At 36.5% G+C, this 27,361-nt stretch overlaps 6 protein-coding genes across 7 annotated transcripts; 2 read left to right on the top strand and 4 right to left on the bottom strand.

The window, feature by feature from the left end:
• Positions 1 to 50: 50 nt before the first annotated feature.
• Positions 51 to 3,700, bottom strand: LOC143465592 (N(4)-(Beta-N-acetylglucosaminyl)-L-asparaginase-like). Its single transcript, XM_076963973.1, has 8 exons — positions 3,578 to 3,700; positions 2,756 to 2,837; positions 2,500 to 2,653; positions 2,152 to 2,329; positions 1,176 to 1,420; positions 988 to 1,102; positions 790 to 916; positions 51 to 440 (listed from the first exon to the last, which is right to left on the bottom strand). The coding sequence occupies exons 1-8, from the start codon at positions 3,611 to 3,613 to the stop codon at positions 349 to 351; spliced, it is 1,029 nt and encodes a 342-aa protein (XP_076820088.1). The 5' UTR covers positions 3,614 to 3,700; the 3' UTR covers positions 51 to 348.
• Positions 2,838 to 6,014, bottom strand: LOC143465593 (esterase OVCA2-like). Of its 2 annotated transcripts, XM_076963975.1 has the most exons (3): positions 5,841 to 6,014; positions 5,291 to 5,382; positions 3,911 to 5,060 (listed from the first exon to the last, which is right to left on the bottom strand). In XM_076963975.1, exons 1-3 carry the CDS (start codon positions 5,906 to 5,908, stop codon positions 4,921 to 4,923), a joined length of 300 nt encoding a protein of 99 aa, XP_076820090.1. In that variant the 5' UTR covers positions 5,909 to 6,014; the 3' UTR covers positions 3,911 to 4,920. The 2 variants fall into 2 exon arrangements, with proteins under 2 accessions (XP_076820089.1, XP_076820090.1); XM_076963974.1 differs by lacking the exon at positions 5,841 to 6,014 and having other exon boundaries at positions 2,838 to 5,060; positions 5,291 to 5,834.
• Positions 6,015 to 6,173: 159 nt separating this feature from the next.
• Positions 6,174 to 9,170, top strand: LOC143465591 (NHL repeat-containing protein 2-like). The gene is made up of 7 exons (XM_076963972.1): positions 6,174 to 6,312; positions 6,637 to 6,685; positions 7,122 to 7,321; positions 7,430 to 7,585; positions 7,686 to 7,886; positions 7,989 to 8,318; positions 8,435 to 9,170. Exons 3-7 carry the CDS (start codon positions 7,149 to 7,151, stop codon positions 8,952 to 8,954), a joined length of 1,380 nt encoding a protein of 459 aa, XP_076820087.1. The 5' UTR covers positions 6,174 to 6,312; positions 6,637 to 6,685; positions 7,122 to 7,148; the 3' UTR covers positions 8,955 to 9,170.
• A 93-nt stretch (positions 9,171 to 9,263) lies between these two features.
• LOC143465594 (tumor necrosis factor alpha-induced protein 8-like) lies at positions 9,264 to 12,088 on the bottom strand. Its single transcript, XM_076963977.1, has one exon. The coding sequence runs from the start codon at positions 11,962 to 11,964 to the stop codon at positions 11,401 to 11,403; it is 564 nt and encodes a 187-aa protein (XP_076820092.1). The 5' UTR covers positions 11,965 to 12,088; the 3' UTR covers positions 9,264 to 11,400.
• A 5,795-nt stretch (positions 12,089 to 17,883) lies between these two features.
• On the top strand, positions 17,884 to 20,836 carry LOC143465549 (large ribosomal subunit protein eL36-like). Its single transcript, XM_076963901.1, has 4 exons — positions 17,884 to 17,938; positions 20,309 to 20,408; positions 20,493 to 20,627; positions 20,715 to 20,836. Exons 2-4 carry the CDS (start codon positions 20,316 to 20,318, stop codon positions 20,793 to 20,795), a joined length of 309 nt encoding a protein of 102 aa, XP_076820016.1. The 5' UTR covers positions 17,884 to 17,938; positions 20,309 to 20,315; the 3' UTR covers positions 20,796 to 20,836.
• Positions 20,837 to 20,838: 2 nt separating this feature from the next.
• On the bottom strand, positions 20,839 to 22,233 carry LOC143465548 (intraflagellar transport protein 46 homolog). The gene has a single exon (XM_076963900.1). The coding sequence runs from the start codon at positions 22,147 to 22,149 to the stop codon at positions 21,073 to 21,075; it is 1,077 nt and encodes a 358-aa protein (XP_076820015.1). The 5' UTR covers positions 22,150 to 22,233; the 3' UTR covers positions 20,839 to 21,072.
• Between the last annotated feature and the right edge of the window lie 5,128 nt (positions 22,234 to 27,361).

Here is a 27,361-nt window from a genome sequence, read left to right as displayed (position 1 = left end):
CCAACTTGTGGGTGACATTAATGAATATGTTTCTTTTTACTTTACAAATTTTTACAAAAAATGGTGTAAAGCTATTAGAAAACGCCACCAAAGCCATTGCCACTGCATAATAACTTTTATTCAGTTACAAATGGTAACCTTAATCATCCAATTCCTGTGTAGGTATTTCCCCCCTAGTGTCCTTGATTTGTTAAATCTAAACATGTCCCTCCAAAAAGATATCATTCATTAACTTATTGCACAGAAGTCATCTAAAATGATTATATTTTTGTTGGCAGGCGGAAACTAAAAAGATTGTATGCGACATCACAAGGATTGATCAAAATAATCAATTAGGTTATTTTTACATCACAGACACTTGACAGGATAAATTTGGGTCGACGTCATGTTACTGTCTCTGGCGCAAAACTGAAAGTTTGTGAAACCTGCGCATGCTGCACCTATGCAAAAATAAAAAACTATATCAGAAATGGCAATATGGTTGTTACATCAGTGATAAATGGTGATCAGCTACAACACTTTCAGTTATTAAAATTGCTGATTTATTCAACTCTATTGAGGGTAAACTATTTCTTAATTGCTTCCTTTCCACATCTTGCAGAAGAAAGCTGGATGTCTGACACAAAATGGACTCAGTGGTTAGTTCTGGCCAAATTAAACTTAGTTCTTCATTGAAGATCGCTATATTTTGCTTGGTTGGCTGAGCCTTTATTGACAAATCTTCATGGTTTCACTCATCTGATGATGTTAAGAAAATACACAACAAAACCAAAATTCTTAAAAGCTTACCGAACTTTCCATCTTTCGTCACAGCAACAACACCTCCATTAAACGTCGGATACTTCTTTAGGATTCGTTTTATGGAATCCTCTGCAGCTATTGTTGGGGATTCCCCTCGTCTGAGAGATTCCACAACCTGGGTTGGAATAATAGATGACTTGGAAAAATGAAGTGACAAGTTTGAAATACAGGCTAGCAAAATATAACCTGATATGCTGGTAAAAATCGCATCATAACGTCACCATCTCCTGTGGCAACAGCAGCACCGATGTCATCATCAGCATATGCACCAGCTCCAGCAATGGGGGAATCACCTACTCGACTAAAGTATCATTCAGCATGGGCATGAGTTTTAATTCCAAACACTGCACATGATAAGCATTTGTGATTTTTACCCTGGAACTTTGTGCGTTAAGCCATTTGTAGACGTCCCAACGACAATGTTTCCTTTGCTATTGATTGCTACCATGCCTATGGTGTCATGATTCTTCTCATTAATGCCAAGTGTAAGACGAGAAGTGTAGAGATGCTGATTTCTATCAGGGTTAGGTGTATATGGACCACAATGCTTAAATGGATCTGGAGTAACATTGCTTCTAAAATTCGGCTGACAATTGTTATTTTTCCAGTCTTTCCAGATCTAAATATAGGTCACTTTGTAAAGGGTAAAAACAATGAAATTTTTTATGTTCAAACTTGCATGCTGTACAAGGTTTCCTGGAACATATAAAGTTTTTGCATTAAGTTTTCAAAAAACCGACTTTGGTTTAGATGAATTAAATCATTTTATTTGCTTTCTGAGGTACCAAACAGTTACTTGTTACATTACAGGTTACTTTTCTGGTTAAAATAAATGTTAGTAAATATTTTAGCAAAAAATGATTTGGACAGTCACAAAGATTAACGTTCTATGTCATATCTCAGTATGAATTTTAAGCGTTGGTTAAATTTAAAGCAACCAGTGATGTGACAACAGTGGTGCAGCTTTACATTTCACCACTAATATCACCATGCAGTGTCGGCAGGGGTGTAGTAGAGTGGGAACGGCGTTCTCACAATTTTTTCTTACGGGAAGTGCTGTTGGAAATTTTGTTGTTGAAAATGGTTGGGGGTTCCCAAACTTGGCTATTATTTAAAAAAATATGCGTTCCCACATTTCCTTTTTCAGCAGTACACCCCTGACTGTCGGCCTAGCATATCTCAAAGTGCAATAGAAGCAAATTTTTGTAAAATTGGCACCTTTTTCGAAAGAATACAATGGAAATTTCAAAATTGACATTTAAGAAATAGTACAATACCATTCAAACATTTAGTGCATTACCATACCATACAACAATTTGAAAAAACATATGAATTAAAGTCATAAATAACCTGAAGCGAGCTATTAGTTTCCAGAGTCTCTTCTCTAAATCCCATTTCGACAGCAAATTTTGTTGCCAATTCTCCAACCAATAAAGTTTGTTCAGTGTTTTCAAGCACACGACGTGCAACTCCAACTGCATTTTTCACATTTCGAAGGCAGCCTACTGCACCAACATTCATGGTAGTGCTGAAATGATCATAAAATAAAAACGTTCACCTTGACACAGGCATTTCTAAACTTATAAGCCAGATGACTGCTACTATCTCCAAAATTCATTAGCCTAAACGAAACTAAGATATGCTATGTATATATTTAAGTGGGTGCATGCAACTAACATCAAAACTGTTTAGTCTTACCCATCCATAATCATAGCATCTAAAGTTGTTTCTCCATTCTCATCAGGGGATCCCCCAAATCCAACCGAGCCATCGCACTGATCAATTTCGCATTGAGTACAGCCTTTCTCAACGGCACTTATCGGAGAAGAAGCTGCAACAAGTTCCTTCCAAGCTAAATGCATAGAAAGCCACTTCTGTTTCATAATATCTCCGAAAAACACAATTTCTGCTTTTGATCTATCATTAATGCATTTATTTTCATAATCACTGGTACCTGCATCTGTTGCTTTGGGCCATGGCCATGTGTTTATCACGAGAGGTGGTTTTGCTTCAACTACACTAAACATTACAAGCACCTTGATCAGATATAAAAGCTGTATGTGAGTTGAAAAAATCATTTCTATAAGAAATATGTACAATCTAAGGGATCAAATGATTTAAAAATTAAGTAAATATAGTCAAAAAAATCTCTATATTATGTTTATGATAATGTATAAAACCCAACCAATATGAGACAATAATCACTACAAATTATTACACCGCAGTTATACACAAACGTTACGTAGTCAACCATTGGTTCTCAATATCAAATAACATAGAAGTATAAGTAGTTACACGAACTTTTCATCTGAGCAGAAGAAGTGATTAATTCCAAACAAATGTTTAGATTAACATGCACACATTATAAATACTTGACCAATGACTATTACATACACATTTAACTAAATTTTTTCTACAAACCCTGCACTTTTAATTCACAAAAACAATTATCATTTCCTATTCATGAAAGGTTTCATAAATTCAATATAAGCATTTTTCTGTGGTGCAGCAGTTGGTATAAAATGCCCACCAGTGTGGCGCACAATGGTTTTATTGGTAAAAGCATCTAATAAATCATCACTCATTTCTTTTTGAATGACTTGATCTGTGTCACCAATAACATGTAATGATGGAATGGTTATCGGTACTTCGTAGTAGCATTTATGTTGGCTTTGTCTGCTTTTAAACCCAGCAAAAAATACAGCAAATTTTAAATTTTGAAAACGTTCATCCCCTTTCTCTTTTAAAGAACAAATGATTGAAAGCAGACAAGCACCTTGGCTGAAGGCAATGATACCATCAAACGGTCCATCTTGTTTCAAAATCTGACATACTGTTTCCAAAGACTCCTTGAATCCAACACAGCAGTCTGTGACATCTTGCGCCACATAAAGCTTATTTTCAGTTGAAAACCACCATCCAGTTTGCTTTGAATTTTCTTCATCATTATCAGCGCTAGGAATGACGTTTGGCGCTGTAATGTAAACTAATTGGCAATATTTCTTTAAAATCTTTCTGAGGGCACCAGTCTTGTCTCTAAATATCTTTTCCGTCTGCCTATAGCCATGTAAGCACAAGACTTTCAATAAACCGTCACAGGACATAACTGTAAAAAGTATCAAAAGCAGAGCTATGGCAAATTAATGAAAAATTTTTTTCCAATCTGTTGCCAATCCATAAACTATCACGTGAAGTTTAGCAAGAAAAACAAAATAATATGTTAGACTGAAATACAGTGATACCTCGTTAATCCGGACCACTTTGTTTCGTCATAAAATGTCGGTTCAGCGAGGTATCTGGATTATCGGAAAGCGAAAAATCAATCAAGCTTGCAAATGTAGCACCGTGTTCAAAATGCAGTATGCACCTTACTTCAATTCAAAGTACCGAGTTTATAATGACATTTCAGACATTATTATGCGTAGATAATTGGCAATTGTCAACTATTTACTGTATCTAGGACAATCGTGAATCATTTTCGCTTCACTCTTAATACTTAATATCGGTTTATCGGATTTTTTTCCTATTGATTTAGTTAGCACATTTGTTCCAAAACTTTTTTGTCGGAGTCGGACAGCGGGGTTTCCGGATTAAAGGGGTAAAATGCATAGGAAGAAATCCGTTCCCGGCAGTTTTGTGTCGGATAGCGGGGATTCCTGTTGTTCGGGGTTCGGATTAACGAGGTCTCACTGTATAAAACAACGATTAAAACTGGAATCTAAACAAAACAGCTTTCTCTAGTGGCCAAGCTGCCAAATGAAGCGCAATTCTTGTGGCTTATATAACTTCATTTATGCTTTGTGTTTTTACATCAAACGTAAAACAAAAATCCCCGTTTCAGTTCCGGGGATACACCTAAAATGATCTTTAAGCTATCTTGCGACCTATCATTTCATCAATTCATCATCTGCCATGAATTAAATGAAGAAAGTTTACACATACTGGCTTTGCAAACTACAATCAGTATCAGGCAAACGTGTTGGAAACTCGCGCCGTCCCTAGTAAAGTTAAACAACCCACAGTTTGGGAACGTCTGATACAAGCAAATCATAGCATAAAACCTCAATCGAGGGTGATGGGCGATGGCACCCAACGGGATTGTATCCAACGTAATTCCACTCACACAGGACTGTACTTACAAGGATTTGCACCCACACAAAATTGCAATTGCACCAACACGAAATCAGAGGCGTACCTAGGCTTTTCAGTGCTCGGGAACAGAGAAAGTATGTTGAGAACAGAGTCAGTTGCTACCTCACCTGTCAAGATATATGAGTAAAACGAGAACCGAATGGGTGAACTATCTAAAATGCGCGAAGCGCAAATTGGGTTTTTACATCTCAAAAAAATTGCTTTAAATAAATGTATTTCAACTTTGCAATGATGTATAGAACTATTGTGTGTTTGTGTAACGCCATATACAACGATTTTGATGCCGTGTAACCTTCTGCGTGAAAAATTATAAGTTACACGCATTCGTGTAGGCTACCTTCAAAATTTAAATTATGAGTCCAGGGTTGCCGTCTGGTGAGCAGTGACTGACGAGACTCCGCAGTGGGCCTGCATGAATACATACGTGTCCTGCAGGATATAATGGAAGTTATTCAGTTCCTTCGTTTGTTATCTGCGCGCATGTAGGCCTATACAGAAAGGAAACGAAAGCTAATGTAATCGAACACTTTGACGAAGCTGTAAGTTGTCAGGAGACCTAATTAATGGACAACGTTAGATCTACTTTCATGATCGTTTCTTATGACCATACACTGTTTAAAAAAATTATTGGCTGCTAAAGCAGGAACTCCCGACTGGACTTTAAGTGCTTTTGCCGATAAACAATGAGTTATATTAAAAATCTGGTTTTAAAAGCTTGCATTTTAGTGGAGAGTTGAGTGAGGACTTTGTTAGGTCAGTGTTGCAAACCTACAACAGAGCACAAACTAGAGCCTCATAGAGGTGTGCCTAGTTCAAAAATATCGGATTAGTGAGAATACGAATAATAAATATTGATATTTATGCAAATAGGAATCTGTCAATTTTACCCATTGTCCTTCATCAAATGTGCTTGACGAGCAAAGAAATTCATACTTGAAATTTTTGCTCCAATCATCAATGATAGAAATTAACTTGAATCTTGCATATAGGTAGGCCTATACCTACAAAATTATGGTAAAACCTTACCGTTTCTAAAGCTGACCAAATAACCAAAAGCTGTTTTACTCAATTGCTTTAGGCCTATACAAAAACGGATTCAATTTGAATCTGCATGCAAGATTTGTATACTTGGGGATCAGAAAACAAACTGGTCGATATTCGGGCGTAATCTCAGAATTCGTGTTCGATTTGGTATAACTTAGGCTACAGCGCAAAAACAGACAAAACGTAAACCTCAGCTAAAACCTTTTCTTCGCAGTTATTTATCTTTAATAAAATTTATAATTTGTTATGCAATATTTTAGGTGATTTCAGTGCCACCGTCCCTCAGGTCTCAGCCAAGTTATCAAAACTAAACACGTAGGTTATGCCGAAGATATGAAACGACGTGCACTACTATCGAGTGGTCTCTATTTTACTCAATTAAACCAACACGTTTTTGTGGTTTCATGAAAACGTATTGACTTAATAGAATGAAATAGTGACAAGGAAGTTCCGCCTTATAACACTAACCTATATTAAGGTTGCCATACGTCAGGATTTTCCCTGACATGTCAGGGAGTTTAGTGTCCAAATCTGCGTCAGGCAGAAATGCTAAAATGTACTTAAAAGTCCGGGATTTTTTAAAATTGTATTTTGCTCCAAGTTTTTCTAGGTTGCCACCTTTTTTCAAACTTTTTCTAGGTCGCGAACATTTTCAGCTCGTCAAAACTGTCTGCAACTCGTTTATGACGTAAGTTGTTTAGCCTACTACCTTTTAAGATAAGATTTAAGATTTTTTAGAAAGAGATAAGATGACCATTGAGAGAATGAAAGGAATTTTAACACTTTAGTACAATCATGTCTTGTTTAGAATTTTATGTGTTTTTTTAAGTCCAACAAGAGCTTGTTGAAAAAAATCAGATCTTGTGAAAATCAAATTTTGTGCTAATTTTCATTTTCATAAATGTTACTGTATAGAAGAAAATTTGCATTCGTGTATTGCAATGCAACGTTTCTTTGCTGTTTTGTATTGTTTCGTGTTTATCCTTCTTTCACAAAAAAAGCAATGGCGGCAATGCACTTTGGTAATAATCTAAAGTTGGTCAATGCAACTGAAGTAAATTTGTCAGGGATTGTGCATTATCAAATATGGTAATCCTAGCCTATATACCCCTTTGCCTACTTAGCCAATAGCAAAAGTGAAACAATCTGACATGAATCACGGTAGTTGCATCGCATGGCTTTCCATTGCCTTCTTGGTACGCGTTTCGGCAACGGAAGGCATTGTCGAAACTCTTGGTCAAAGAGTTTACCCACATGTAGGCGATGATGATATGTGTATTGACGACTCTACCAGCGCTGACGGGGGGATCCTGGCACAAGCTAGGTTGGTCGTCGATCTTGCTACAAATTAAGCTGAAAAGTATCATTTTCCAAATACTTTCTTTCTGATGTGATGAACAGGACACAATTTTTCTTATTTACTATACTTCAGATTTAACTATCCTTGGGGAATTGCGTATGACGAACAGACATGGAATGTATACGTTGCTGATTGTGGTTGTGCGGATACTTCTAAAGAAAATGATAAAATCCGACGCATAAACCTTAAAGAAAAAACGGTTTCTACTGTATCTGGGTCGTCCCAAGGGTAAGGTCAAAAACGGTCACCTACAAAGCTATCTGAGCAACTCAGGATAGCCATGCAAATCGCCTATTTGTTGAAACTTCAGATTCAGTTGAAATTTCAGATTCGAAGATGGCAATGGTGAAGTGGCGAAGTTTGCTCACACAGCCGGCATGGCTCTTGATTCAGTAAACAAGAAAATGTATATAGCCGATAGCGGAAATGACGTCATACGAGCAATGGATCTAAAAAATTATGAAGTATCTACTTACGCTGGCAAAGGTCGTGAAAAAGGATTTCTTGATGGCATCGTAAATTCTGCCAGGTATTTGGTAAAGTGTTTGCGTTTTCGTTTAACGGGCAAGCAATATTTTTCTTGCACTGTGCTTACTGTTTTGCATTTAAATAAAAATAATGTTTGTATAAGGTTTGACAATCCACAACAACTTGAACTTCACAAATCAACTAAAAGACTCTACATCGCTGACACAGATAACCACGCCATCAGGGTGATCAACATGACCGGTGCCGTTCACGTCGTACGAACAATCACAGGTGGACCAACGCAAATCGGCTATTTGGATGGTTCCCTAACTGAGGCGAAATGGCAACATCCTACCGGGATGGCTTATGACCTAAAAAATGACATTCTTTACGTTTCCGATCACTACAACCACGTCATAAGAAAGATAAACTTTCAAAAAGGTTATGTGACCACTATTGCTGGCACTGGTAAAGCGGGTTCACTGGATTCAAGGTAGGTTCGCTTAAAGGAAAAAGTTAGGCTGTTGTACTGTATTTTAGCGCTCTTAAAAGTATTGAAAAAAGGTCATCTTGTAACTATTCATTTATTGGCTTATTGCGATGTTTTAGTATCTCAGGCGGTGTATTTCTCAATTACCCGGAGGGTCTGGCGTATGATGGTCGATACAACGTACTGTACGTTGCGGAATTCGGAAACAATTGCATTCGCATGGTGAACCTAACCAACATGAGCCTACGTGTTCTGGCCGGTAACAAATTGGGAACACGAGACGCGATAGGAAGAGACGCTCAGTTCTATCACCCGACCTGTTTGACCCTTGATCGGGCTAACATGTTGTTATACGTTACTGACCAGTACAATCACCGAGTAAGGACTGTGACGACATTGGGCAATACCAAGCAGGCCGATTCGAAAAACATGGTTTTCAAGCATCTCGGGCACGTCGACGCCTACCGGGATTACTATGTTCACCACGGCACGACCCTTTTAACAAGTCTATACCTCCTGGTGGCTTTATTGTTTGTCTTCTTGCTGCTTTGTTGTGCGAGGCATCGATACGGAATCAGGGCGTTTGCAATGAAACTTGCAGGATATCAGAGACTGAACAAACACCAGAGATTCGTCTGATTCGTGCATCTTCAGCGCTTTTCTCGTGCTTTGCAATGGAACGTCTTGCCCATTTTATAGTTGATGTCAGGTTTTTTTCGAACAGGTCTTGATATGCTAATTTATTGGTTTCCACGTACAAGTGCAGCCTGTAATTAACTACTGTAATTGTGTCACGATTGGTGAAAAGTAGTACTAAACTGAACAAACACATTAAAACTTCATGATTTCCCGGTTGTTCCAGTCTATTTCAACCAAAAGCTCTTGCTGTAAAGATTGTCTCCAAATGAATTATAACCAGTATAACATCAAAGATGAAAGCATAACAAACCCGTTTTTAGTATTTTATTCGAAGAGTTACTTTTGCACTTCACCGCGCGTTTGGTCGAAAATGGGCAGTAATTCAAAAATGGTCAAGAAAACGATAAAATTTGTAAAATAAACCGATAAAATCGTAGTGACAACACAGTTAGTTTAAAATAAAACGAAAAGACTGAAAAAACTCCATTGGCAAAAACATCAAGTTTATACATAATTTCAAAAAGTATAAGAATTAGCGAGGAAGACCATTTCAGATGATGTCATTGAAAATAAAAGCGCCTTCTACAAAAATCAACCAGAGAAAGTCACCCGAATACAATTGCTACAGGCAGTCGATGTTGAAAATTAATAGTTTTAAGTGACGAGCCATAATTACAACGTAACAATCACAACTGGATACGTGAGCGTTATGAAAATTATCGCCACATAAAAGCCGAACAGCGATTGTCTCACAGAAAAATGCAGTTAATTATATCAGACGATGTTGACATCACACCACTAACATTACAAGAGCGACGGAACTATAAAACGTTAGCGCTCACTGGTTGATAAACTGCAGCAGAAAAAAAAAACGAAAAAACGGTTCCAAAACAAAGTTAAAAACAGAAATGTAGAGAAGGTGACATGACTACTTACATTGGAAGTGTCGATTTGGAGAAGTAAACAGAACAAAAATGTAAGTCATTGACTTACCCAAACACACAAGGACAACAAAAAGCAGAACACGGGCACAATGATATACGAGCTGTAGGTTATGGCAAAACATGCTTGACATTGCACACTTAGTAAAGGACAAACTTGCAGATACGCAACATGCAAAACAAAATATACAAATTTAAATATTAATCTCTGTTAAGTTTAGCCGATAGCTCAGTCTGCAGCCTTTCCACCGTCACCACGCGCAAACACTTTAGTTCCCAATACACAATCTATGGTTCCCCTTTTACATTTTTTTAGTATTACATGCTGTGGTTTAACGGCAAGCCAACCACAAACCAAGCAAAAACCGGCAAGCAGTATCAGTTTAATATACACCTACGACAACACTATGACATAAGTCACATAATTCACTTGCTAGGTCGCGGCCTAATTCAACACGTTATACCGTAAAGCTTTCTTTCAGCAACAGAACCGGACCTGACATAAGTTATGGACAATCGTTATACAGCAGTTTCTTTGTGATATAATTCCTTAAGGCAACTTGTGGGTTTCATGATAAATAAAAAGCAGTACTGCAATGATATCAGTTAAAAACGTTGTCTGATTACAAGACAAAAACAAGACATGGTAATTAGTTATGCTAACAAGTGCAAAGCAAATTCTTTCGACAAATGCAAGTGGGCAAGTGATAAAAAACGTTTAAAACGGCTTTGGTAAGACAACAACATTTTCAATTCAAGCTATTATCACTACTGAAGTAAACTACTGTGGTATAAATGTTAAGGCAAGATGTTCACAAAATATGTAGATAGGTGCATAGCAGCTAGAAACAGACGAGAAAGCGGACAAGAATTCTGTCAGAAAATTATTGCCAACATGCTTGAAATGTTGTTTTTCGTATTAGGAAGTTTTGCGCACATTGTTAACAAATTATGAATTGCGTCAGATCACACACGCTCTGTGTATCGAACAGGAAATGACGAGGAACACATACACACAACCATAGTCCATATAACACCACACTCAACCCAACCATGATTAAAGCATCTTTGCAATCGAAATTTTCAGACTCTTCGGGTTACACGCACTTGATAGGTAGCCGGGTTCTCAATGTTTTTTAGTCTTCCCTGTCACCAAACATAAACGATCGCGTCCATCCATATAAAGTTTTGATAATGTCAATGGTGTCAGCGTGTATGAATCACAATCGGCTATGTGGGGTACGCTATTTTTGGATTCTGAAATTAAACTACTTCCAGCAGTAACCAATACTTGATTGCACTCAATAAAACAGTAAACTAAACACTAACGAACACATATAACATAAAAACATTACACAATCAAAAAGTATATTAAAATACAGTATTCAATATACTGCGTTGTCAGTTTAGCAGCAAATAAGCAATGGCCAAGCAAAGCCATAACAATGGGAGTTATAAAAACCGTTTCATTGCAGATATTCAAAATTATTTAACTTTAACATCTCTCATAATACACCTTCATCAATAAGTTCATTCAATCTCAAAGCAATCTTGCTGAGATGTGGGCGATATTTGCTGTCAGGCTCAAAAAGTGATTCAAGAAATTCAGTATCTCCAAGGGCGTCAAACACTGAGTTGATTCGATCTTTCGACTTGGGTGTGAGGTGGGATGCTACAAGCTGCTGGAGAATGGCCCGTTGTTCGTTGATTTGTTTGGACAGGACATATTTATCGAAGGTGAAGTCAACCTCGTAGAAACTGACTATGGTCATTGCTGTCATTTTGGTTTTCTGTTGCATTTTATCCGCCAGCTTCAACTCATCACAGGTGAACTGATCATTTCTCTGTAAAACAGCGACCTTGATCATGACTTTAATGAGGTTCTTCACCAACTTTTCGGTTTCTTTTTTGTTGCCAGTCCGTAACTTGTTGATCTTGCAAAACTCATCCAAAATGTCAGCGGTTTTCTCATCTATGAGCATTTTGGTCAAGTTTTTTGAAGCCATTTTGCCCAGGATCTTCTTTTGGGCTTTCAATGCTAAATCTTTTGATTGGACTTCGTCACCCATTTTAGGTCAATTAAGCACAAAAATTTTAGGCAAAGCTGGAAAATTTGTAGCTGAATAGATATATATTCAGCCAAACTATTAATGACTAACACCACCTAAATACTGAAATAGAAAATAGAACAGAGTTAACATGTAACTGTAAATGGCAAGTTTGTTATACGTATGATACCTTTTGTAGACCTTTTAAAGATTCTTACAATCCTTCAAATAACTACATGCCCAGGAAATGTTAATGTGTGTTTTCTATGGAAACTAAACACTTAAACAAAGCTCCCCAGTCAAGGATATAATGCTAACAACAAATATGTTGTCTACATGTAAGCATAATTATGTAGTTTCAGTACGTTATCTAAGTTATTTTAAGGCAAACTCAAACAATTATAGAGTACACAGAGTAAACACGCACACTTAGCACAATGTAAAGGTTTCACTGCTGGGAAACAAAACCAGCCCTTTCCGCTAGGCTATTAATTTCACTCTCAATTTGCCCAATCAACAAGACACTCTTAGATTATAACAGAGTTGCATATACAGGAAACTAAAATGTCAGTTTGATGTTGCTTGTTGACTCAAAATGGATAATAGTTCACAACGATGACAAGACACACTGCTTGCTTTTAGGCGCAGAAGGCCGTATGATGCTAAATAAATAAATAAGTTAGAGGATGATTATAGTACTGTAGTGGGGAATAATACAACGAAGTAAACATTCAACAAGACATTAACCGACTATGACATTTGTTCCAATTCCTTTATTGGGTATATAACACATTTATTGTTATATTCGTTTTACTGCACATGTCGTATTTTTCACTAACTAGCATATAAGACACCACTTGTACATATAAATAGCAATTAACTACATTGAGGTATCATTCAAAGCTGTATGAAGATTTTCTAAACACAAAATAATCGTGTTTTCAGTCAACTCACTCCATATTCAGCAAGTTTTCAATACCAAAAAATCCCACAGTATGAAATCTAATTAAATATTGATTTTACACATCACTGATAATGTTGGTAGCTATTTGCATGACGTTCAAATACAAAACTTGCATGTAAATGCTTTATTTTGACTATGACATTTCTAAATTTCAAAAGAAAACAACCCAATTAAAGTGCTGCTAAGTCGATACAAAAGTTAACTTCTAGTCATGTAACTTCCTAGTTCCTACCACAGCACCTTCAAATTACAACAACGTAGTAATAGCATATTATGAAAGTATGAGATCCTGTTATGACTAATGCGATGCATCATATATTGTTTTTAGGAATTGAATAGCCAATGAGTAGCATGCCATGTATCTCAGTACAAGCTATGCATTTTTAAGTGTATAGTACAAAACCAGATCAAATTATCGGTGTGTTTGTGAGATTAGTTTTGTGTTTCATAGTGATAGTGTTAAAATGTTAATTTTATTGCAAATAAACCTGCATCTAAAAACCAGGAAACTGTTAAGCAAGATCGGCGAAAGCAATGAGGTCACTGACAAGAAATCTTTTTTTAAATCCTTTTGTTTTGTGATTACATCATACTTATTTACATAACATTTCCATAATTAGTATGGCATTTTTTACTTATTTCTAGGGTCAAGCAAAACATGACCAAATCTGCTCATACATAAACATTTCTGGTATATAATTTAATACTGACAAAAATTGCCATGTCGTTTAACTTGTGCTTTGGGTGTATTACAACTTGTAACTAGATTCACTGCAGCTACTACAACAGAAATTCAATAACCAAACCACTAAACAAATCTTAAAAATATGTATTGGTTTTTTGTCGATTTGATGGTGTAATGGAAAAGTTATGCTTTGAAATTACACATTCCAAGTTTGATACTTAGTGTCCTACACCATTGAAATACCCTTGAGTGAACAACACTGACCTAGTTGCTCCTGTTCAGTGATCCTGTGGGGTTAAGTTCGGCATTCACAATTGCTATTGTATGAGCTTATGTCCGATGATGAATGGAAGTTGGGGTTAGAGTTGAGCAGCCAAAGGGTAGTGCTGTCATCCAAAACTTGCCAATCATGTGTTTTGTAAGGATGATAAGCATAGTAGATGGAGAAGTCACATTTGATATGGTTTGCAATTTGCTTCTCTGTCGAGTTTGTGTCACATGCACGTAGGCTGCCTCAGTTATAACCACTCAAAATTTGTTGAGAGTTGTGTGGCCATAGTGGAAAGTGTGCTACCTATGAGATTCATCAACGTACACGATGAATTTTTTTATCTTCATGCCAATTTATAATAAAAGTTGGTTGTTTGTACACCAATTCATAATAAATAAGCAAAGAATTGAGGCTATGATGCACGTCATCACGCCGAAATTTGCGTCTTTGCATGCATGATTTTTCGTTGAAAAAAGCTGTACTTTGCCTATCAACGCCTGTATGCAGGTGGTTAAACTGTATTTATGCCATCTTAATTCTTAGGCCAAAGGATATAGTTTTGTTGGGTGGGAATCAAAAAGAAAAATGAAGCACGACTTTCCAGCTACTCTAGTACTCCATGTTCCATTTACAGGTTTATATTTAATCCAATATGTCTGTAGACTGTGATAAATTTCTTGTGTCCTTATGGCGAAATTTGCACTATTGACTATGGGAAATAAACACTTTCATAACCCCACTTTTTGTTTTCATTGATTTGAAAATGTAATGAGTACGGACTACACATACTGGAAAGTATAGCAGTTTTCGACAAGAAATTGTGCAAGCAAAAACGCAAATTTTGGCATGACAACATGCACCGGAGACTTATTTCTTTGTTTATTTATTTATTATAAATTGGTGCTTAAACAACTAGCTTTTTAGTTGGTTTATTAAAAATCGGCGGGAAGATAAAAAATTTGGCATGCGCGTTGATAAATCTGGTGCGTGTAGCTGCCAAACCTTTTCACCATGGCCTACTACTGACTATTCTTACCAGCACATTTAGAAAGCCTGAAATTGAAAACAGTGTTTCGCAATTCCCACTTGGCCTGATTTCTTCCTTTCAGCCTTTTAGGCCTAGTGAGATCCGATATTGAGTCTACTATACAAGTGTACAACCACATGAAGCCTTTGGTTGTGCACTTGAACAATAGGTTAGACCCCCGATATTTAAGCTATTTAATTGTTTACTTCTTTCCTAATTTTATAACAGATGTTTTAACTTTCGGCTAGCCTATATAATACGTCACGTAGCTTCTGTTATGTGAAATAAAGTTAAATTTCTTTCAAACAATTTTCCTTTACTTAAACCAAAAAAATAATAAGTACTTAATAATCTTTGCTCAAACTCTCTGAAGCATAAACCATTTTTCCTATTAGCGTATCTGGCCTATCATCCGTTTTAAAAACTTTCCTAACCTGATTCCACATTCCACAACAGTCTGGGTTTTAAGGGTTCATGTACAACAACGGGCGACACAAAAGTTTGTTGCTGGGGTTGCACATCTGTGTTCTGGCTATAATTGACTGAAAAAGATTGACTAAACTAAAAAGAAAGATAAAAAATGTAAATTTTTTAAAAGGCATAAAATTCTTTTACAACGTACATTTTCTGGTGCTAATAAATTGATCTGACCCAATAGCTTACTTTTCGCCTCCTAAAGTCGCACCATACTTTTCACTTATTTACATTCAATAGCGAAAAACAAACGGTAGAACAATTTTCACCTCGAAGGGATTCGGGAATCTGCCGACAGACCTATACGTAAATTGCTATTGTAGACAAATATATTGGATTTGGAATAAGTTTTTCAAAATTATCTTTTCACAACTTAGCAATAACGTAACATAAAGCTTTTGGATTTGACTTTTCAATTTTCCTGTACAATCATCATGTTTCTTAGTACTGTGCCCCCATGAAACGAAGGGAGGTAGGGTGCATTTTTTAAACACTTGGTCAAAATTTTCCGCATTATCCACTCTGCTTAAAAATCAAGGAAAAGATTTAATTTTGAAGCCTCAAAAACCTCGTTTTAAAATGCTTTTAAATGAAATGTGTATTCATTTTTCACATGCAATGGCTGCAATTTAAAGTGTAGTCTACAATTTTTTAACCGCCGTATATAACGATTTTTTTTTGATACGGCGTATACTCGCTTATTAGCCAGCATGATTTCTGGTAGGCTTATAGGAAGTTATAGCCGATAAGATGTCAAAAACAAGAAAATGCAATGATAGAGAATGAAAAAAGGTGCTTATAGACAAACAAATTTGGTTTGTGAGTTGGGCCATTGCTCAATTTTTACTCTATACGCTAGTGTGCTTACACCATTAAGCGCTTGTAAAACGTTTATAAATGGCTACGTTTTATGCAAGCGAAATAAAAGTATTATTGTAATTTCAAAAACAGTTTTAAATTTTTGCCAAAGCAATTACGTTTACTCATCGAACTTAACTCTTGTTTCTTTTGTCGGCTGCATTCCTAAAGCTAATAACTTGTAGCTTTTGATAAAATCTTGGAATATATCCGCAATAATACAAAAAACATTGGATTAAATTTATGAACTGATTGGCTTCCAGGCGGTTGTGCTAATTGATCCAATTTGTTTTCTCCGTCACAGCAAGAAAATTAAAACAGAAAAAAACACGTTTGTGATTTCTGAAAACAAGTTAGGTTCACCACGATGACTTAAAATTCCAACACGGCACAAAAATCAACTTTTATTCATCCACTTGCTTTTCTTATATCACATGAAGGCAAACATTTAGCAGTTGAAAAAATAAGACATCTGTCCGGCTTTTTCCTTTAAAACTACTGCATCAAACAAATATCGTCATAGCCTTTGAACATTCATTTGTAACAAAGTGTATGTAACACAATCCGACGTTTACAATCAATCAATTATTTTATTTTTCGCCAAATGAACAGGAAAAATTGACAAAGCCGAAAAAGCTTAAAACGTGTTCAAGAGAAATAACGTTGATATTTGCTGGTAACATCTAGCACGGCCACTAAACCTATAATTAGTTAAATCCATAAAACATATAAGTTGAAAAAGCGAAAATTAAGCAGACGAGCAGGTGGTGTGTTCAAGCAACTGATGAATGAAAATTGCTTCAGTGTTGTACATCAGAGGATGGAAAAAGAAACCCACCGTAAAAGAACTACCATCTTGGGCAAGAGCCCGGTTTCTGGTGATCATAGCACTAACGAAGAGCGTTGTTGATTAGCCCGAGTTTGTACATCAAGAATGCACACCAATGATAATCTTTGGAAGATGTGATGACAATACTGCTCGTTTCAAGACAGAAACTTCTCTGGTACATCGACAATGATGTACGGGCATCGAAAATGATGTACGGACATGGACAATGATGTCCATAATCATTCTACATGCTGGGACAATGCACTACTCAATGCCAGATTTATGTTTTCTGAACGCTTTTCTAGTTCGATGCAACAAAACCTTAATAGGATATATCTACAAACACAACATGCGTCAATAAGCAAACTCTATTTAAAATTACCCCTTAATATGTGTTTGGACAAAAGAAAGAAATTTTTTTTTTATGTTGCTTACTTAATCTATTTAACAATGCAAATATTGACACGAGTCAATTCAAGACTTTTTGGTAATTTTCAAGGTAAGGAATCAAGTCAAGCCAATTGTTTTTGAAAAAAGATGACTCAAGTCATTAATACACGGGTGGAATAATTTAGACAGTAATAGAGTAGGCTAATAGTGGAAATCTATCTTGGCCAAGGGCATTACAACAGTAGCGCTTCCAGGTATCGAACACGAACCACATTACAGCGAGCTTAACACTCTAACCACTTGACTACTGAGCCGAATCAAATACAGATTTGAGGAAAACTGACCTCTTCCTGAAATTGACCTGAAAACGCAATTTCATGACTGACGTCTTTTGCAGCCATAAAAATTCTGTATCTACATATATATTTGATGTCTATGTGCACAACTCCAGAAACAGAGATCGCAAATTTCTTTTTCGACAAGTCAACGAGGGGCTGGTAAGGTTTATTTTGCACTTTTGTAAATTATCTTTCAAGTTGAAAACATTCTGCCAGTTAATCTGTAGGATATGCTACACGTACGCTGTATCCAATATATAAAGGTTATCGTTGTTTTACTGGCAAATATCAGGCGTTTGAAACTGTTTGTTAACAAAGTTAGAAGTTACCGGCCAGACTGAATCAATATGGCACGTGCACTTCGGATAATTTTTTGTGTGCAAAACAGTTCGCACGGCACACCTTTACACCAATTGGTTACAATTGCCATGCAATATACGTTATTCGGCATTTATCGGATATATTTTTGAACTGTTTTCATAAATTTGTGGATTATAGACCCTTTCCGAGTAGTTGTCTGGGTGGCAAGATTTTTTGATTGCCCATACTCAAAATAAAAACTGTCAACCCACTTTAATTCTGTTTTAAATTGAAAGTGTTTTTGGCATGGGATTGTAACGATATAACTCAGTTAAATAACATACAAATTTCTTTACACCAGGATGTCAAATTAAAACTGAACCTTTAAACCGGTTTAAGCAGATGTTTTTTTTACCGAAGTATAGAAATATGAATACGTTAAAAAGCGATTATACTAGTTAGTGAATTGAAATGTATGCTGATTTCAACTTAGAACCATGTACTAATTTTTCCAAGGTGTAAATTAACCTAAAACTAATCCCCCCAGGCCCAACTGTCACTTCTTTTGAATAAATTACCAAGCTAGGCTAGACTGCGAATTAAAATAAATGCTTTTTTTAACTAAAAATTGCATTTTTTTCTACAGACTAAGTTAATTTAGAAGTAATCCCGTCTGACCCAAACTTTCATGGTTAAGTTAAAAATAAATTGAAACTAAACAAAGAAATAAAACAATAGAATAGAATTAAACTCGAGGCCTCTAGAATGCAAGCCGAAACGTTAACCACTACGCTGCCACAATGTCTGCTTTTCGCTTTATGGAATGAGAATAATAAAGCCATAGGCAAAAATCTATGGGTTACTGTATTGTGATTATGCAACTTTAGTGCACAGATACGATGAAATAATCACTTCGCAATATGTGTGGTAGTTCTTATTTTACAGCAGTTTCAATCCTATGCATTAGATTTGATTGATGTGACGTCTAGATATGTGGTCAGCGAAGCCTACGACGTAAAATGCTTAAGAGTTTATGTGTAATTACAGTAATCCAGTTCATATTTACAGCTAGTCCAATTTTTACACTTTGGTTGAAATGCCAGGCAAAATATCACCTGTATCGCGCTGAAGATACCATGCAAACTTTTACTCATTTCACGCTGGCCATGTAACGTTACCTAATTTCGAACAAAACCATTGTGTATGATTCAATTACTGTAAAAGAAAAAGTAGGCAACATTTGTTTGTTATTTTTTCTTTGCTGTGTTAAATAATTCATATGCTACTTTTTTGAGCTAAATCTTTGCAAGTTGTTGCCCAGTTTCTATTGTCAAGTCTAGGTGATTTAAAAACCTTGTTACCCCAAACAGGATGGTGGCTGTAACTGAAAGTGTAAAGTATAAAGTTATTCTAGAAGTATAAAGATCCAAAATTGTTTCGGTAACCTACTTAAGCATGGTAAAATAAATTTTAGTAGTGCTCACTCGCTGGACTGTAAACTAAAGCATTTTTTGACAAGATCTTAGAGTTTGCTAGGTGTAGGAGAAAAAATTGAGAAGATGCAGTTTTGAAGTTTCTAATGAAAGGCCTATAGCACCCTTTTTTGGTACTATAAGTGTAATCTCTGAAAAAAGATCTATCTTGAGACCTCTCTAAATACCGCTAGAGAACTAACAGACAATGATGGAAACAAATTGTAACATTTACCAAGTCCAAGTCTTGACACATGCCAAGTCACAAACTAGTCACTATTTATTTTTTGTTTTAGGTCAGTAATAGATGGCTTTCTGAATACTCATAATGTAAATATAAGCATAAAATCTAATTTTATCCATTTGTGATGCTTTTGCACATACCATAGAATATATTGCTTAGCCTAGTGGTTTTTGAATGAGTTCTTTCACATATATAAAAACTGATTCTACAATGATTTTGAAACAGCTTGTTAACCGCTAGTCTTTTCCGCAAACTTATTTCACCTTTAATCTCTTAAATTTACAAATACTTGCAAAAGTACTTTGTGATACATTTGGAGGAGCTTTGTCTTAAAGTGATACATTTATTAGATTTACAAAAATATAGGAAAGAATAATAAATGCCAAAATAGTTTAGTATGCTGGAAGTTTCATTTGCTACTCTGATAGTGATTGTAACACATACTTAGTTTACTTAGAAGCATTTGACATTGTAAAATTTATAAGATTCCTTTAAACTTGATTTTACTTGCAGATCCAAGATGGCGGTCATTCACGACATGGTTGTTGGTCTTAACAAAGGCCACAAAGTTACAAAAAATCCACAGAAACCTCGTCAGAGCCGACGAAGAGGGGTACGTTTGTCCTGTGTTATTAACTTAAAAAAGCTTTGATTTAAATTTCCGGTTAAAATGTATTTAATGCGAGATTGATTTTAGAGACTCACAAAGAAGAGCAAGTTTGTGCGTGACCTTGTCCGTGAAGTGACAGGATTCGCACCTTACGAACGTAGATGTATTGAATTGCTTAGAATTGGCAAAGATAAGCGTGCATTAAGATTCTGCAAGAAGAGGGTGAGCATTACATTATTTTCATCTCTGTTGTCCTGTGCTGGTGTGTGGCGTCATTGTAATGTACTTACTACCTTTTCATATTCTTAGCTTGGATCTCACATCCGTGCCAAGAGGAAGAGGGAAGAGATGCAGGCTGCTATCCAAGCCCAAAGAAAAGCACAAAAATAAATTTGCTCTTGTTTTTGTGGTAATACATTTTCAAGCAAACAGATGTGTTGTATATTTAGAAACAATCTAGGAGGTTTATGAAGCAGCCAAACTTCAATTAACGGAAATGTAAAATGTATGCAAATTATTCCATTAAGATGCAAGTTTTTATATAACATATCAACTATACAATATATGATACATCATAATTCATAACACTACTGCTGTCTTCCCAATAAGAAAATTAGAACGCTCGTAAGGTCAACTTGTACACACTCATCAACACGAGTTGAGAGTATCATTCAAAGTTTAAAACTTCAGGTTGTCCATCTAAGTTGCCATTCTCAACATTATCTGATTGGAATTGATGCAGTTCCTTAAACGCTGAATATAAGCTAAACAGCACATGCAGTGACTGTATTCTGCTTGCATGCACAGGAATGTCTAGTATGGAACAAACTATATCCACATATGATTGTAAGGAGCAATTCAATTGCGCTGTAGGAAGTTCAGATTGTGACAACAACCCCTCCATTTCTGGAGGCCATTCTTGCATTAGATCATCAATGTCTGGCATGCGCTTTTTGTAATGAACATTTTGCGGTGGTTTGGATCTATGTAACTCCTCCATGCTTTCAACCCATGTGTCAATTGCCTTTGGATTGCGATCTGCATCCTTTACACTCCGCACCTGCATTGCACGCACCCCTGATGTCTTGGATATGCTCCGAAGCTGCAGGTCCAACACAGTGGGATCTGACTGTTTTGCACAAGGTTCATCCAAAACAGACAGGCCGAGAGTACTTTCTTTGTTATCTGGCCGAGGTACTTTCAAAAATGCATCGATATCACCAACAGCGGGTATATAGTCTGGATTAAATGGTTTCAGTTTATGTTCAAGGTCAATTGTTTGAGGTGTATATCTTGTGATGTATTGAAATAGCTCTTTGATCTCCTGACTTACTGTCAGATGATCATAATCTGCAGGATCGTAAGCACCTTCAATTGCACCAGCATTGTCATCATCATCCTCAGTTGATGAGGAATCATCATCCTCTTCTGAGTCTTCTTCACTAAAACTATTTTGCCCTGTGCCACCAAGGGATTGTTGTGCCTTGTCGTCTGGGCCCAATTCTTTTCTATGTGTAGAAAATTCTTTCATACTTAAATCATCAGACGGGCTTGGCTCTGAAGCCATAATGCGTTCAGGTTCTCCACGACCAACTGAACGATCAGATGAAAGACCCAAAGGGGCTGGAGATTTTCTTGGACTTGGACTATACACACTAGCAACTTCCTCAGAATCGTTAACTTCTAAACTTTCGTCGTAATGTTGATTTATCACCAGTTTTGTCTCATCCCCAGAAGCTGCCATGTGCAACCAATTTCAACTTGTTAGAAATACTTTACTATCTTCGCTCTGTTATTCAATACTATTAAAAGAAATTATAATACAACAAATTTATTATAACTCGATAAAGTATAATTACAGCTTATAACAATGATTGGATCAAGGTACGGTATAAGAAAAGACATGTGTGTATGTTTTCTGGGGATAAAAGCATTGTTGGAGATGCCTTAGGCAGTCGTATATGCTAAAATTTTGCTTTATCCATGATTTTGTTGGACCCTAAGTAATGGTTAAAAAAGTGTGTTAGACCAATCAGAGGCCAGCATGGCCGGTGTTGTTTTTTTAGCAATTTCACTTTACAATAAAATAAACAAACAAATTAGGCCTTTTTACAAGCATACATGGTGCCTTAAGTTTTAAAAAACAGCTCTGTACTCTATACAACAGAATTAACAGTTAACACCATTTAAATCAGAAAGAAAATTCACAATCACAACTAAAGGTATTCTAAGAAACATATCACTGTTCCTTGGCCAGACAGATATAACATGTGGTGTGAAATCGATGGACAAAAAACCTCATCACAATAAATCGTAACAGCTGAGTAGAGTTCAAACAACAAAATAAACTTGAGTTCTGCCAATCATAAATATCCAACAAACACCAGAGAGCTTGTTAAATGTCTTTCCTTTCAATGATATGAGGTTATATTCAATATTATTGCCACAGTTCTATTAAATTTAGTATGTTTACACGCAACTTTGGCATCTCAGTTGAGTGGACCAAGTAGGACTAACGATCCAACAGGCATAACAAAGCACGTCTAACCAACACTCCCAAGATCTCATTTAAAAGTGCCATGCTGTTCAGCCTGGTTCACTACACTATGATCAACATTCCGTAAATTATTGTTGTTTCAATATCCCAGACTGAAAAGTATCACACACATTTTGATAAAAATCATTTGTGAGGAGATACAAACTTTGGCGTGCGCCTAAGCTTCAATCTTTTGTCTAGTCATTATAAATTGGCCTTCAAACACTCAACCAACAAGGATGTTTTGGTTGTTTAAATATATAGCGTGCGTTCTGTACCAGGGATAAAACGGAAGAGCAAAGTGAGTTTGCAGTTGCTATGGTTGTGCTAAGACGTGAATGGGCTATGAGCTTACTAACATGGAATGCACCTTGGAATGAATGCCATGGTTAGCATGACTGGCTCGTACACTTGTAAGCCGAGTACAATTCTAGGGTGGAGTACCGTTGTAATAACTGTGCGCGAGGCATTTAAACAAGCTTGTTTCTGTTCAGTGGTCTTGGTTAACTGCTCCAAATTCGGAAAATATATTTACGAAGTGACTATTTCACCGGCGTCCGTATACCAAACTTGCTGAATCATAATATGGTGACCGGCAGATCTTTGCTGATGGGTTTATCACTCTCGTTTTATACGATGAAAGAAAGCAATATGGTAGCTTAGTGCTTGGTGATGGGGTTCGTATGTTGAAGGTCTCGGGTTCGAATCTTGTTATTGCTTGACTTTTTTTGTCTAAATTTTCTTTTGATCTGATTTATTCATGAAAGGTGAGAGTCTGGGTCGAAAAAGATTAGTTTCAATTAATATAAACTTTGGAAAAAAATATGATTTTAGGTTGAGAAACAGTTTTTATTTTAATTAGCAGCCTAGCTTAGTAATTTAATCAAGAGAAGTGAGAGTTTAGGTCAGTGGGGATTAGGTTAAGGTTAATTTACACTTTGGATAGGTTAGCACGTCATTTGAGAAATTGAAAGTTAAAAATAAGTATACATTAAGTAAGTTAAGTTGAAAATTAGCATACATTTCAATTCACTGACTAGCGTAATTGCCGTTTATCGTATTCAAAATTTCCTACTTCGGTGAACGAAAACCAGTAAAATAAGTGCCTACTTCACCGGCCGCCGTTTAGCGAAGTAAGAAAAATATCAATTGTGTAACCGACTAGCCGTTTACTGAAGTAGCTTTTTCAAAATTCGGCAACCGGTGAAATGAACGCTGCCATATACATAAAACTCGACTGGAAAGTATGACAATTTTTCTTTTAAATCGGGATGGTGAGTAAAATATTCGGCATGTATGTCAATAAATCGCACATCTGCAGGCACCACACTTTCCACCATGCCAAGTACCTTCAGAGAGTTGGTAACCTATATAGGAAATTGTTAAATTCAGAAATTTGAAACTTTTAAATGCCATGGACTATTCTAACATCATATAGCCCAAGGAGTCTAGTGCAGAAGTGCACAACCAAATGATGTCACAATTTGATGAGCTGGGTTCTAGGCAATATGGAATGTACGATTTTTATGCGCCAGACAGCATAATTTTAAAAGACTGGTGTGCACCAGTAGGTAACCAAAAGTATGCGCTAGTGTGCACCAAAAATTGCTGTTTGGGAATTACTTAGCTTACATCGTAGCTTTTTGACCGATTTTGTGCACAATACTTTCTTTCCGAACAAGGGTTCTAGCATACAAATGTACCCTGTGGTTGTGCAATTCTGTACTTGACCCGAAGCCTAGCCTCAGAGCTTAGGGCCAATCCTAATTCTTTGTCAATCATTTAAAAATACCATTTGACTTATAAGTCAGTCTGCCTGAGCCTACATACCGCGGCTAATCTACAAAAAGCCAGACTGCGTTCTTTGCATACTGCAGAGAAAAATTTCGATTTTTTGTTATGCGCGGTTGATCAACGTATTTATTGGTTTCGTAAGAAAATTACACAGATGTACCGATATGGCGGTACAGTACGGCAGACTGCTAGGGGTTATCTCCCCAATGGAAAGGAGTCAAGTTTTCAATAAGTACTCATGAATAGCCATTTACACTGATAATCTGAATGAATAATACCACAGAGCCAATACCTGCGCTATACAGTACACTAAACAATATCATTTGACACCAACCAACGTAAAAAAAGTTCCTGAAATTAATCAGTTGGAATTTGTAATGTTCTGATCTTTTGTATGTTGGAGACTACATTACCATAGAAACGCTTTATAGAAATCAAATTCACTATTAAAATTAGTATTATTTTGTCTTAGCACAGGACAACTGAGAAAGGTATTTGACAAATTAAGGTCGGCCATGATTCCTTACTGTTCTTGCCCTGATTAAGGAGCTTAAATGTGTGCATCTTTAATGGATTCGTTTTTAAGTTTTTTTGTGTCCTCATAGAATTAAACTTGCTTATTGTTTGATCTGAAATCAAGCACGTTAGGCTTGGGCCTTAAATTTACCTCAATTTATATTTCACAACATGACATAGTTTTATTTCGCCTATAGCTCTCAAGCTTGTAAGATCCAAACAACATTGTTGAATATTGCGCAAATGCTGTACGCGATAACCAGGCCCGTATCTAGCTTGGGGGCAGAAGAAGATACGGGGAACTGGGGAAGTGATCCATATGTGATCGGCAAGTCAGTCTTCAAATTCAGACGTCAGTGTCGAAATTGAGGTCAATTGAAATCAATGTGAGGTGATAACTAGTATAAACTGATGTCTACGTTGATATTGTAAAAGCCATTGCTTCTGTAAATTGAAGCATGGGTCGAAATTGGAAAGGTCACAACTTGTTTAAACTGAAGCCTGTGTTGATGTTACAAATAGGGCTTTGGAGCAGGCGTAAATGTTAAATTGCTCAATGAAGACAAAACATTTATTTCTGCCCAAAGAAGTGTTCAAAATCCATTCGTACGAAGGAATAATATTGCCTCTATCAAGTCTTTTTTCATCGGGCATCTTAAATCTTATGGAATACATCGGAGCCGGAGCTATTTTTTGAACTGGCTCTAGCTCCTGCTCCAGCTCCATTTGAATTTCACGTAGAGCTTCGGCTCCGGCTCCAGCTCCAGCTCCGTTGAAAATGTATGGCTTTTGGGCTCCGGCTCCGGGTCCAAAGCCCTGGTTACAAAAGTTATGGGTTCTATAGCGACGGAGCTCGCCTTCCACTTGATAATATCCTACGAGATGCGACCGACTTACACCCAATGGTAGTCAAAGTAGCCACATAAGTTAATTCAGTAGAAGAATTATCACTACGAAAAAACCTACTCCACTACAAATAGAAGTATTATTGTTAGTTATATCGTAAGGTGTTATTTGTAATATAGTTCAATGTTATCGCTATAGTGTGTATACGCTATAGTCGACATATCCTCACATCAAAACTTAGTTCAAGAGAACGTATAAGAAGCACGATTTCCCAATGGCAATAAATACTCTACTTATTATCGGATTGTCACTGTTTGTCTTTTATTTACTTGTTGGGACCTCAATACCCTGCCCTCTTCTGGCTACAGAAACGGCTTTTTAAATTTCTTTTGTGCGGTTTTATTTAACTATCAATTTGTAGTGTAGGCTACTTAAAGGTTTTCATTACCACTGTAATCAAAACTAAGTTACCGCAGGCCTACTTCATATATTTTATTTCGGTTGTTGATATCACTGTCTTCAATGTTAGTGAGCATGTCCTTTACATCTCCCAATACTTTTTGTTATTTGTAATATTTTGTATAAATTCGTTAAACGAAGTGAACTATTTTGTGGGTTTGGTGGCCACGCTATGACAAATTAAGGTTCGTTTGTGTATTGCTTGTGTGAAGTATTACACAACAAACTCATCTGTCATAATGACCGCGTATGCTGGCGGTAATTGTTAGAATATGAGCGAGGACGATTGATGGTTGATGATTTGTTTTACTTCTGCTTCGATGATATGAGTTCTCATTTCTCAAACGACGTGACTATGCTGTTAGTTGCTTAATTCGAAAACGGTAAAAAGGGAAGATTGCAAACATTACAACAGTTTTTATATGTGGCACACCAGTTCAATCGAGGTAATTTATCTGACGTCATTTAGGAGAATTCAAATCCGGTCAACAACTGAATTGCAAGATCTCAAAATAAAATTTAAACATTTCAAAAAACAACTCGTGACTCGTGACGTAATCGTCACAACGCTAACCTACCATCATATAGCCCAATTGTATTATTGCTATGTTGCATGTTTTAAGATTTTCGGCTTTGCCACTTTTTCCTGTTCGTGGGCTTGTGTTTTATTGTGCTATAACTATAATGGTTAGCATCGTAACTTTCGCTCTGCACAATTAAGGACGAAAAATAAACAATACAATACAATCTCAATGAAGTTACTTTGCTCCGAAGTGCTCGCCATCCTGACCGCTGGCGACAGGGC

The sequence above is a fragment of the Clavelina lepadiformis genome, chromosome 7 (assembly GCF_947623445.1).
Source record: "Clavelina lepadiformis chromosome 7, kaClaLepa1.1, whole genome shotgun sequence".
NCBI lineage: Eukaryota > Metazoa > Chordata > Ascidiacea > Aplousobranchia > Clavelinidae > Clavelina > Clavelina lepadiformis.
This window is presented reverse-complemented; position numbering and strand designations above follow the sequence as displayed.

What these genes read in the sequence shown, in the direction of transcription:
- LOC143465591 (XM_076963972.1), top strand. Translation starts at nt 7,149, where the DNA reads ATGAATCACGGTAGTTGCATCGCATGGCTTTCCATTGCCTTCTTGGTA. An exon ending in GGGATCCTGGCACAAGCTAG is followed by an intron (nt 7,322 to 7,429) that starts GTTGGTCGTCGA and finishes ACTATACTTCAG; the next exon opens with ATTTAACTATCCTTGGGGAA. An exon ending in GGCATCGTAAATTCTGCCAG is followed by an intron (nt 7,887 to 7,988) that starts GTATTTGGTAAA and finishes TGTTTGTATAAG; the next exon opens with GTTTGACAATCCACAACAAC.
- LOC143465548 (XM_076963900.1), bottom strand. Translation starts at nt 22,149, where the DNA reads ATGGCAGCTTCTGGGGATGAGACAAAACTGGTGATAAATCAACATTAC.
- LOC143465592 (XM_076963973.1), bottom strand. Translation starts at nt 3,613, where the DNA reads ATGGACCGTTTGATGGTATCATTGCCTTCAGCCAAG. An exon ending in GATGCTATGATTATGGATGG is followed by an intron (nt 2,330 to 2,499) that starts GTAAGACTAAAC and finishes TGATCATTTCAG; the next exon opens with CACTACCATGAATGTTGGTG. An exon ending in TTAACGCACAAAGTTCCAGG is followed by an intron (nt 1,103 to 1,175) that starts GTAAAAATCACA and finishes ATGATACTTTAG; the next exon opens with TCGAGTAGGTGATTCCCCCA.
- LOC143465549 (XM_076963901.1), top strand. Translation starts at nt 20,316, where the DNA reads ATGGCGGTCATTCACGACATGGTTGTTGGTCTTAACAAAGGCCACAAA. An exon ending in GTCAGAGCCGACGAAGAGGG is followed by an intron (nt 20,409 to 20,492) that starts GTACGTTTGTCC and finishes GATTGATTTTAG; the next exon opens with AGACTCACAAAGAAGAGCAA. An exon ending in TAAGATTCTGCAAGAAGAGG is followed by an intron (nt 20,628 to 20,714) that starts GTGAGCATTACA and finishes TCATATTCTTAG; the next exon opens with CTTGGATCTCACATCCGTGC.
- LOC143465594 (XM_076963977.1), bottom strand. Translation starts at nt 11,964, where the DNA reads ATGGGTGACGAAGTCCAATCAAAAGATTTAGCATTGAAAGCCCAAAAG.
- LOC143465593 (XM_076963974.1), bottom strand. Translation starts at nt 3,905, where the DNA reads ATGTCCTGTGACGGTTTATTGAAAGTCTTGTGCTTACATGGCTATAGG.